At 33.5% G+C, this 11348-nt stretch overlaps 1 protein-coding gene across 11 annotated transcripts in view; it reads left to right on the forward strand.

The window, feature by feature from the left end:
* LOC145332841 (clathrin light chain-like) overlaps window positions 1-11346 on the forward strand; it is a 27354-nt gene extending 16008 nt beyond the window's left edge. For 4 of the 11 annotated variants that reach the window (XM_080177906.1, XM_080177907.1, XM_080177908.1 and 1 more), the window contains 5 exons: window positions 951-1022; window positions 5496-5554; window positions 7635-7710; window positions 9507-9646; window positions 9896-11346. In XM_080177906.1, coding sequence (XP_080034032.1) covers window positions 951-1022; window positions 5496-5554; window positions 7635-7710; window positions 9507-9646; window positions 9896-9902 — 354 coding nt within the window. In that variant the 3' untranslated portion in view covers window positions 9903-11346. Of the gene's footprint in view, window positions 1-950; window positions 1023-5495; window positions 5555-6164; window positions 6426-7634; window positions 7711-9506; window positions 9647-9895 lie in introns of those variants that run through there. The other 7 variants (XR_013884344.1, XR_013884346.1, XR_013884345.1 and 4 more) reach the window with 5 other exon arrangements.
* Window positions 11347-11348: the final 2 nt, after the last annotated feature.

The raw sequence follows: 11348 nt of genomic DNA on the forward strand, positions 1-11348 counted from the left end.
TGCTCCACAAGCCCCTAGAAGGAAAGTCCCAAAATGAAATCTGTAATGGTTCGTAGATTCGGTTATGTTTAAATATTATTTTTATATAAAAAAAAAGCAGGTTGATATCTTCAAAAATAAGCCCAGTACTCATATTTTTGTGTTTTGGGGGTCTCTTGCTCCAAAAGCCCCTAAGAGGAAAGTCCCAAAATGAAATCTGTAATGGTTCGTTAATTCGGCTAAGTTAAAAAAGTATTATAAAAAAAATCAGGTCGATATCTTCAAAAATAAGCCCAGTACTCATTTTTTTGTGTTTTGGGGGTCTCTTGCTCCACAAGCCCCTAGAAGGAAAGTCCCAAAATGAAATCTGTAATGGTTCGTTGATTCGGGTATGTTAAAAAAGTATTTTAAAGAAAAAATCAGGTCGATATCTTTAAAAATAAGGTCAGAACTCATATTTTTAGTGTTTTGGGGGGTCTTTTGCTCCACAAGCCCCTAGAAGGAAAGTACCGAAATTAAATTTTCAAAGAAATACGTGTATATCAAGTCATATAAAAGAGCCTACAAAAAGAATTAGGTTGATAACTTTAAAAACAAGCCCATACGACCCTCCCAAACATTGGTACTGAATTTCATTTCCTATAAGTGTACAAACTTCCCCCCCCCTTATTTTTCACATCGTATTATAAACAGCTTTTCGCGGATAAAAAAATTGTACTATACATAATTTTTAAGTAGGTACTAACTGGTTCTGATCCACCGGATATCAATCGGTTTTGACAATTTACAAGATATTCAATTACATACCCAATTATGATAACCAACATTGCCTCTTCTGTATATTAATATGAAATTTAAGCGAAAATATGAATTGAATAAGTCGTTTGTTGATTATAAGATGCTCTGTTTATTACACTGTGCCTTATAGTTCTTGGAATCATTATTTAAAAAAATACCCCCTTTTTACCTAGGTGCGGGAGGAGCCAGAAAGCATCAAGAAGTGGAAAGCTGAACAGGAGATAAGGCTCAGGGAGAAGGACCAGGTAAGATCTGGGACCCAAAGTAATAGTACCCAAAGTTTTATATACTAAGCAAGTGGAGGGAGGGAACACATGGATCTAAAGGGATAAGACAATAGCAGATAAATTGATATAATCCCTTATGATTAGGGATGGCAATCCGTATCCGGAATCCGCCCAATTTTTGGCCAATTTTGGAATCCGGTTCCGGAATCCGTTTTATAATAGGGTATTGCGGGGTTATTCCGGTCAATTTTTTGCTTCAACTTAAAAAAAACATACTTCCCAAAAACTTTTTCCGGTTTTTAAGAGTGCAAATGAACGATATGGCAATAAGGAAGAAGCCTGTCTTGGTCCCGTTAAGATCTCGCAACTAGAAGTCGGTCAAAAATCGGTTTAAAGGGCGGCGGTTGGCCTATACCGGAATAACCCCACCGATGAGGTTATTTCGGTCAGTTGACTTTGGGGGGGTGGAACACCCCCTTAAAATATTATTTTTAACATTTTAAACTATGAGTAGAAAGCTGAGGTCATTAGCTTTCTAACAGTACTAGTCGCATGCAGATCAGACAATTTTTTTACCACATTTTCCCCATCTGAAAAAAGTCGGTCAAATCGCAAAAAAAAACATCAATTTTTTTCATGCAAACTTTTAAAAAAAAATCATACTTTTTATTATATGATTAGGTTTTTTTAAGCTTTATACCTACATAAATTAGAGGCAATTTCTGATTCGCAGGTCTTGGAATTTCTTGAAAAAAAGTGATTTTTTCCCCAAAATTTTTAATTTTAAAAATCCTGCCAGTTTTGACAGCAGTTTTTGATACATTTTTCTTGTCTCAAATTGGCTAGGATTGACCTACAAGGTGTCTAAAGATGCAAAATTACATGCCTGACAATTAACTCGAAATGATATGGGGTCTAACTCTAATATTTCAACACATTTAATGCAACAGGAATTTTGAAAATGCAAAATCTTGAATATGTACTCTAAATCTTGGAGATAGAACCCATATCCTGGGGAGTTTTTTTTAGGACATGCAAAGAGCTTTTTATAGACACCTTAAACACCTTTCTAGCTTAATCCTAGCCGATTTGTCATAAAAAATCCAAACCGCGCTAAAATCGCGAACACCCTCTTATACGAAAAAGATGCAAGGGTTTCATATGGAATTTTAAATCTTCTAGCTGTCTTTCTAATAGACATACCCCTTCTTACATGAGCCAATGCAGCTGATACATCTTCAGGCAAATATTTAACGCGTTCCTTTGGGTGATATACTCTTCCCATTACTATAAAAATGTGTCTGAAAAATTTTTAATGTCTTTACAAATTCAAAAGCTTAGGCAACAAAACATGACATAATACAAGCAGTAAAATGACTAGTAATGTACATCACACAACAGGCAAGGCAATGATTAAAGCTTAGGTCATGCATTTAGGTTGTTTATGCTTCCAGATCACCTAAATAAAACATTAGGGTATTATACAGTTATAAATACAGTAATAAAAAAAAAGTAAAAAGAGTGACCGGAATATCCCCATTTTGTTTAGACGAAAAAAAAAATTATGAAAAAATCAAGTTGGAACAACGCCTCCAATTGCAAACGATAGATGAAGGCCATATCTTTCATTTACAAAAACCCTGAGGTCGCTAGGACTTACCATTTTTTCACAATTTTAGGTTGAACATGGCCTATTTTGAAATTTTTTTTTGCAAATTTTTTGCAACTTTTTGAGGGCAAAAAAATCATAGAAGGAGTGATCTGACAAAAATTTGTAAGAAATGAAAGTATAGGCAATAAACTACAACTTTGCTTTTCTGAAGATCTCTCGCAAACGTTTAGAACACCGGTAAAAAACGGTTTTAAAAAAGTTGGTCGATTGACCGGAATTGTACCCCCCGACCGCATTATCCCCGCACCACCCTAGCGGATTCCGGATTCTTAATTGGTAGGCTAAAATTAGCGTCTTGAGTTTTTTCGGATCTACTGCAGTTCACGGTAAAAAATTGGTAATTCTGAGTCGGTGAAATGTATAGGTTTAGATCCTCACTATAAATTTTAATTAATTCCTTTATGTGCGACATCTTTAAAGGGAGTGTGGACATAAAAATTTCTCATCTGATTATCAAATCTTAACATTTTCTAAGCACATTTCACTACACTGATCAACCAAAAACGTCCTATTAACACCCACTGTCTGCAAAAGGTTGAATCTCAGAGGTTATTTAAAATAATAATATCCCTTTTTATTGTGTTGGACAATAAATAACCCACTTTGGAGAATTAGTTTACACTTTTATCAGACTGTTTATAAATAAATATTGCACCTTTATTATTTACAAATTTTTAATTAAAGGTGGGCCACCTAAAGTTACTTGGATACTAATAAAAAAACCTGTTCCTAGCTTTGTTATTGTATTTGGTATTCAATAAAAAATATTGCTTATTTTATCAATTTATAAGTAACTATACATTGGTTTAAAGCAAGGATTGTGTTAAAAGTCAGCTTAACTCTTGTGAAAAATAGAGAACTATGTTAGTGTTAGCTATAGAAGGAATTAAAGACAAGTAACCGCACATTTATATAGTCCGGAAATTTTTCCCCATTCCTGGACATAATTTGATAATCTGATGAGAAATTTTCTCGTTCACAGTCCCTTTAATTACGCAATAAATGTCCATTTTTAGGACTTATTTGAAAAAAAGTCTTCTAGTGTTCGGTTCTTCCACCAATTAAAAAAATTGTTTAATGCTCCCTCATCATTTCACAGAAACCTTATTATTTCATTTAAAAAAGTCCTCAGTTTTAAGGAAAACTATTTTTGTTTAAAATTACTAGGAATATCCCTTTTTTGGGTGAAATTTTTTTTTTTTTTGGAGGGGGAGGGGGGTTTAGGGGGATTTCCTATCTCGTTTATTTGTTTGTTTTTTCTCTGCGGCTTCGCCCCACACTGTGCTTAAAACCACCACATGAACAGTACAAATATTCTCTGAAGAGTAGAGCCCAATTGGTTCAGCAATTACTTTTTACTTACAAGAAAAAATTTAGTGGGGGATATCATTTTCTTTTTTTTTGAGGGGGTTAGAATTTACCAACCCCACAAAAATTGCTTAAAACCACTATATGACCAGTATGTATATTCCTGAATTCTGAAAATTAAATAGCCCAAAACCTACATATGACCTCAGTGAAGCTTACCTAAAATTGCTAACCCAATTGTTCAGTAGTTAATGAGATCTTAAGCTTCAGACATAAAACCCTGACTACTTTATTTAATAAGATATATAGGTACTATCTGGTACTATATTAGTTTAAATTTTGTGTACTATATGGTACTATATAAAAATTTTTATGTACTATAAATGTACTATATATGTAAATTTTGAGTGGTCACTCTGTATATATAATATATTTTAAAATCTGGTTCGATTCTCGGAAGTGAATTATTGATTATTGATTATTGATTTTTAGGACATATGTAGCACTTATTTTTTTAAAAATCCTTTTAAAATATTGCTAGAATCTGGAATCCGAATCCGGAATCTGCCAAAATTAAGAATCCGGAATCCGCAAGAATCCGCCACTTTTTTTGATGGATTCTTTAAGAATCCGAATCCGGCCCAAAAATTCGACGGATTGCCATCACTACTTATGATAATGTACAAAATTACCCCTTCTGTAAATTACAATTAGTGGTTGAAACGCTTCAACACTCAAATTGATAAATCAACCAATCAAAATTCACAAAAGCCAACGAATAAGATAACGTTATTATAAACCTTTCGGGACTAGTGTAATAAACAGCCCATTGTTCTCACTATCTCTGGAATGTAATTTATACTGGTAATAAATTTATAAACATGGGACTTTTAACTTTTTAAACCTTAAAGTGAAACTTTAGAGGGTTTTTATGCGCCCCTAGCATCTCGAAGAGGAAGGGATGGACAGAAAAAATAGCTTAAAATTAACCCAGTATCTATGTGAAGATTTCTTGAATTAATATTTCAATCGGTTCAGTAGTTATCGATATCTTACGCCACAGACTAAAATCTTACTACTTTAACTAGCGGCTTGAGCCATAGAAGCCTCTAGGGGTACTTTGAATTTTTATTTATATAAAGTATTTTTCCATTGGTGATCTTTCTTTTAAATCTTGTTATACCAACAGATCTATAGTATAGATGTATATTGTATATATATACAGACAACTACCTCCCTTCCTTTTTCAATGACCTTTTTCGTCTGCTTCTAAATTATTTTTGCAACTTGCCTGTGTTAATATAAGCGACACCATTGGTTGATTTTCAATGACCTAATAGAAATTTTGTACAAGGTGGTTGCGATGGGGAGATACAGTTATTTAACCCTTTCTCCCTCTAGTGTTTTACTCTAATGTTATACCCTCCCCAAAAATAGTTATAAACTCGGCGGTTAGCGAGATCCTTCGGTACAAACAGACAGACATCCTGTTATTTTATTTATGTTATTAGAACGAGGAGAAGAACAAGGAAGAGTTGAAGAAACAAGCCAAGAAGGAGCTGGAGGATTGGTAAGAACATCTAATTTTAATACATTTTCGAGGGGTTACGCCTCTAGAGGCCTTAGGGACACCTTAGATAATGGGGAGGGAGTATAGTAGACCCTTTATTTTAGGTTTAAATGAAAAAAGTTTGGTGGAGGATGGGGGTTCTATGGGCTATATCTCTTCAGTTGGTGGAGATTCTCTCCCCAAAATAGTTTAAAACCTTCCATGGACCTATAAGAAGCTTCACTGTTAAGGAGAACCATATCGGTTCAGCGGTTAGCAATTAGGCCTTAAAAGTCTGCAGTTAAGTTGTTATTAAAAGCAAAGCTTCTCCTTATTTAGGGTCAGTGTGTAAAAACGAATAGATTTCATAAATATTAGAATTGTCCTATTGATTTCAAACCAGGCCTGATGATTTCTGTGACAGTTAGGTACACTTAGTTGAAAGCGTTGCAACTCTGTAACAATAACAGAGGATGTCCATATATTACAAGGTATAAGAGGTATGAGGAGCAGCTACAGAAGACAAAGGATACAAAAAGAAACTGTATCCCTAATATTAAGGTATAAGAGGTGAGAGGAGCAGCTACAGAAAACAAAGGATACAAACAGAAACTGTATCCCTAATATTAAGGTATAAGAGGTATGAGGAGCAGCTCCAGAAGACGAAGGATACAAACAGAAACTGTATCCCTAATATTAAGGTATAAGAGGTATGAGGAGCAGCTACAGAAGACAAAGGATACAAACAGAAACTGTATCCCTAATATTAAGGTATAAGAGGTATGAGGAGCAGCTACAGAAGACAAAGGATACAAACAGAAACTGTATCCCTAATATTAAGGTATAAGAGGTATGAGGAGCAGCTACAGAAGACAAAGGATACAAACAGAAACTGTATCCCTAATATTAAGGTATAAGAGGTATGAGGAGCAGCTACAGAAGACAAAGGATACAAAAAGAAACTGTATCCCTAATATTAAGGTATAAGAGGTATGAGGAGCAGCTACAGAAGACAAAGGATACAAACAGAAACTGTATCCCTAATATTAAGGTATAAGAGGTGAGAGGAGCAGCTACAGAAAACAAAGGATACAAACAGAAACTGTATCCCTAATATTAAGGTATAAGAGGTATGAGGAGCAGCTACAAAAGACGAAGGATACAAACAGAAACTGTATCCCTAATATTAAGGTATAAGAGGTATGAGGAGCAGCTCCAGAAGACGAAGGATACAAACAGAAACTGTATCCCTAATATTAAGGTATAAGAGGTATGAGGAGCAGCTACAGAAGACAAAGGATACAAACAGAAACTGTATCCCTAATATTAAGGTATAAGAGGTATGAGGAGCAGCTACAGAAGACAAAGGAAACAAACAGAAACTGTATCCCTAATATTAAGGTATAAGAGGTATGAGGAGCAGCTACAGAAGACAAAGGATACAAACAGAAACTGTATCCCTAATATTATGGTATAAGAGGTATGAGGAGCAGCTACAGAAGACAAAGGATACAAACAGAAACTGTATCCCTAATATTAAGGTATAAGAGGTATGAGGAGCAGCTACAGAAGACAAAGGATACAAACAGAAACTGTATCCCTAATATTAAGGTATAAGAGGTATGAGGAGCAGCTACAGAAGACAAAGGATACAAAAAGAAACTGTATCCCTAATATTAAGGTATAAGAGGTATGAGGAGCAGCTACAGAAGACAAAGGATACAAACAGAAACTGTATCCCTAATATTAAGGTATAAGAGGTGAGAGGAGCAGCTACAGAAAACAAAGGATACAAACAGAAACTGTATCCCTAATATTAAGGTATAAGAGGTGAGAGGAGCAGCTACAGAAAACAAAGGATACAAACAGAAACTGTATCCCTAATATTAAGGTATAAGAGGTATGAGGAGCAGCTCCAGAAGACGAAGGATACAAACAGAAACTGTATCCCTAATATTAAGGTATAAGAGGTATGAGGAGCAGCTACAGAAGACAAAGGATACAAACAGAAACTGTATCCCTAATATTAAGGTATAAGAGGTATGAGGAGCAGCTACAGAAGACAAAGGATACAAACAGAAACTGTATCCCTAATATTAAGGTATAAGAGGTATGAGGAGCAGCTACAGAAGACGAAGGATACAAACAGAAACGAGGAAGAAACTGTTGTTGCCGAGGTTAGTCATCCATAATGAGCAGGGATCTAAAGGGATAAGACAATGGCCGTTAAATTAATCTACATCCGCAATAATGATGCATAAAATTACCCCTTCTGTAGCATAAGATTAGAAGTCGTAACGTTTGATCATCTACCTAATCAAAATTCACTAAAGTTCCAAAGTTATTAAGCCAACGATTAAAAACACGTTTTTATAAAATTTCGGGGACTATTTGTTTTTGAACATGTCCTCTAGTTTGTTTTCATAAATACCTTACTTTTAGTTGGTGTAATCTAGCTGGGTTAAAAGTTTTCAACCAATAATTGTATTCTAAATAAGAGGAAATTTGTTCATCATCCATTGTCTTATCCCTTATGAACCCTGATTTATAGTCCAATTAAATATGTTTGGATTGAAAAAAAAGAGATATTTTGGGGAAGGGGGATGAGTGAGGATTCTTTTTTTAAAGCTAGCCTAAGATAGATAGGTAGTTAAAAACAAGATAATAGAATGAATTAAAGACGGATAGATTGATACACTTCAAAGATTAATGGTTAAAAATTTCATAGATAAATTGATAGGTAAAAGACTTTAATATTTGAATTTAATATCATAATTGATTACTTGATAGTCAAATATATAACATTTTAATAGATAGATTATTATTGAATTGATTAGATATTCATTTAGTTATAAATTTTAAAAAACTTTGACTTAATGGGAGCGTTTGACTACAATTCAACTCTCAACTTGACAGAATAAATCATATTTTTTTATGTAATTCCGTAAAGTTGGGTGTTTGGTTGTAGTCAAATGCTCTTAAGTCAAGCTGTTCTTTATTATGGACCATTTCGTATATTAAAGGGTGTTTAAATAAAAACCAATCGCTTCACTTTTTTCACTATAAACCTTACAGTTTTAGTCCAAAACTAATAAAAAATAGTACAATTCATGCCCAAGCAATGACAATAATAAAACAATATTGAATTTAAAATCTACTCACCCTTCCAGAGCACTAGAGCTCGAAACCTAGCCCTTACAGAGAAATTTGCCCTACGCCGAAAGTGCATATTTTATAATAAAATTAAGACAAATTTGTCTCTTTAAAAAAAGAACAAACCGTCTTAAGTACTTGAAATCTTGTAGATAGACCCCATAATGTTTGGAGTTTTTGATTGGGCATGTAAAGACGTTTCTCTAGACACCTTAACAAGGTTTCTAACATAATCCTAGCCAATTTGGCATCAAAAAGAAAGACCTGACAAACATCAAGAACTAGATTTAAACAGAGCCGCCATGCCTCAATGTTGGCTGGGTCTGCCTTTTTTATCCCAAATCGGCTAGGATTGAGGTAGAATCCTGTTTAAGGTGTCTAAAGAAAGGTTTTTACATGCCCCATCAAAAACTTTAAACGTTATGGGGTCTATCTCCAAGATTTGAAGTACTTATAATGGTTCAAATTGTGAGCGATTGGTTTTTTTTTAAACACCCTTTATATATTCATTTGGATATAATTAAGCTTTTGGTAATAATTCAATACCCAAATTTACGGAACTAAGTGAAAGTTTCTCGTATTCATTCGAAACCAATTAATATACGGTGGATTAGAACCGTTTCTCATCCATACCTAAACTTATGTCTAGCATCGTATTATATCCAGTTTTCTTTGAATGTACTATCATAAGATTAAAACCAGTTTTTTTTAACATATGCCTTCGGCATCTCTGGGTAAAACTGGTTTTAATCAAATAATTGTACATTTTATATCCGCGGAGAGCTGTTTATAATACAATGCGAGAAATAACTATTTGTAGGTGAACTCCATCAAGCCGGGCACCGAGTGGGAGCGCGTGGCCAAGCAGTGTGATTTTAGCGCCAAGAATACGCGCAACACAAAGGATGTGTCGCGCATGCGCGGTCTTCTACTTCAGCTGAAGCAAAACCCTCCCACTAGGCAATTGCGCTATTGATTGATTGCTTTTCAGTCACGGATAGAAAATTTTGATTGGTTGGTTCTTAACTTCTTTTAGTTGAGTTTTCAAAGTTTCAACAACTAATTTTAATCTACAAAATGGTAATTTTGTGTATCATTATTGGATATGTACATCAATTTATCTGCCATTGTCTTATCCCTTTAGATCTCTGTTTTATTGCCTTTTAGACAATTTAATTTCAAATCAATCAATGCGCATTTTTTAAATAGGGAATAGAAAATCACGCCTTAACTTAGAAGACCAGTATTTAAGATATATAAAAAGTTAAAAGCATTTTTAAGCAAAAATTTGTAACTTTATATTTAAACAATTGTAAAAATAAATAATTTCTAAAATTTTAGTGGATTTTTAAAAGTTTTTATAAGATGCTACGCGGATTTTTCGCAATCAATCAATCAATTTCTTTTGTGATTTAAATTAACTTACCAAGAGTGACCTTTCTATAATTGTCCTTCCATGATTTGTAAACGTCCCAGTGTGTTTTCTATCTAATATGTAGTCTATGATGATAATATCAATTTTTATGTGATTTTTAATGTGAATTGTCGAAATTTTATATATTTTTGGTAATGATAATAGTGGCAATTTTAAGATATTTAAATGCTTATGTATAAAAATATATTCCTAAAAAAATATATCTAATGTTTTATAATGTTATTTGTATAATGGTGAAATTCTAGGTCTTTAAGCGGGTTTTTATTAATTTTTATCAATTTAAGTTAGATTTTTTCCAGTATGGCTTCGAAACTGATTAAAATCCGCTGGATTAGAACCAGTTCTCAGTCATACTGAAAAATCATGTATAGCACCGTATTACAGACAATTTTTTATTTGCTAATATTAAATAAAAATCCTAAAATCAATACCAGTTTTGTTAGCCCGGGACTTCGGCAACTTCCTAAGGGTTAACAAAACTGGTTTTAAATCTTGTCTTATCCCTTAAGATCCCTAATAGAAAACCACCAAAATGCCCTTGACTTTATAAATGAAGTACTTAAAATTAAAGATTGTTAGTAAATTCTAGATTAGCTGCACTCTCTGTATGGGATGTTAATGGGTTTTAATCAAGAATAATAATGATTATGTGTAGCGTAGCAATAAGAAGCTATTAATATTTAGGGGAAAATGTTCATATAAATGGATATATTATAACATGGATGTTGCACCAGATTTAAATGTTCTCTAAAATAGTAGAACTTGTACCGGGCTAAAATAACGAAACCCCACATACACCCCCTTTACCATAACCCCTCCCCTCCTATTAGATGAACGAACTGGCCAATGAGTGACATCCGTGTCAGCAAACTGAATTGATAGTGAGTTTTCCCCTGTCATAATATCCACGTATAGTCTATATACATTGCTATATAAACATTATTAGGTACCTAGCTTGTCTGTTCGAATTATAAAAGAGCAATGTACTTTTTAAACATTGAGATCAAAGCAATCTATTAAACTTTCTCGGTCAGACAGACGTACGTTTAAACCCTAAAAATAGAGTAACTGCACTTTTTGATTTGTAATTTTGCACCAATTCATATTTTCAAAAAAAAATTGTACACATTTATAAAAATTAAAATTGTAAAACTTAACAGATTTGATAAAAATATATTTTAGCATTTTTATGTATTTGTTGATTTCTTATTTTATTATTTTCAGATA

The sequence above is a fragment of the Acartia tonsa genome, chromosome 11, assembly GCF_053477335.1.
Source record: "Acartia tonsa isolate MP-2025a chromosome 11, ASM5347733v1, whole genome shotgun sequence".
Classification (NCBI taxonomy): domain Eukaryota; kingdom Metazoa; phylum Arthropoda; class Copepoda; order Calanoida; family Acartiidae; genus Acartia; species Acartia tonsa.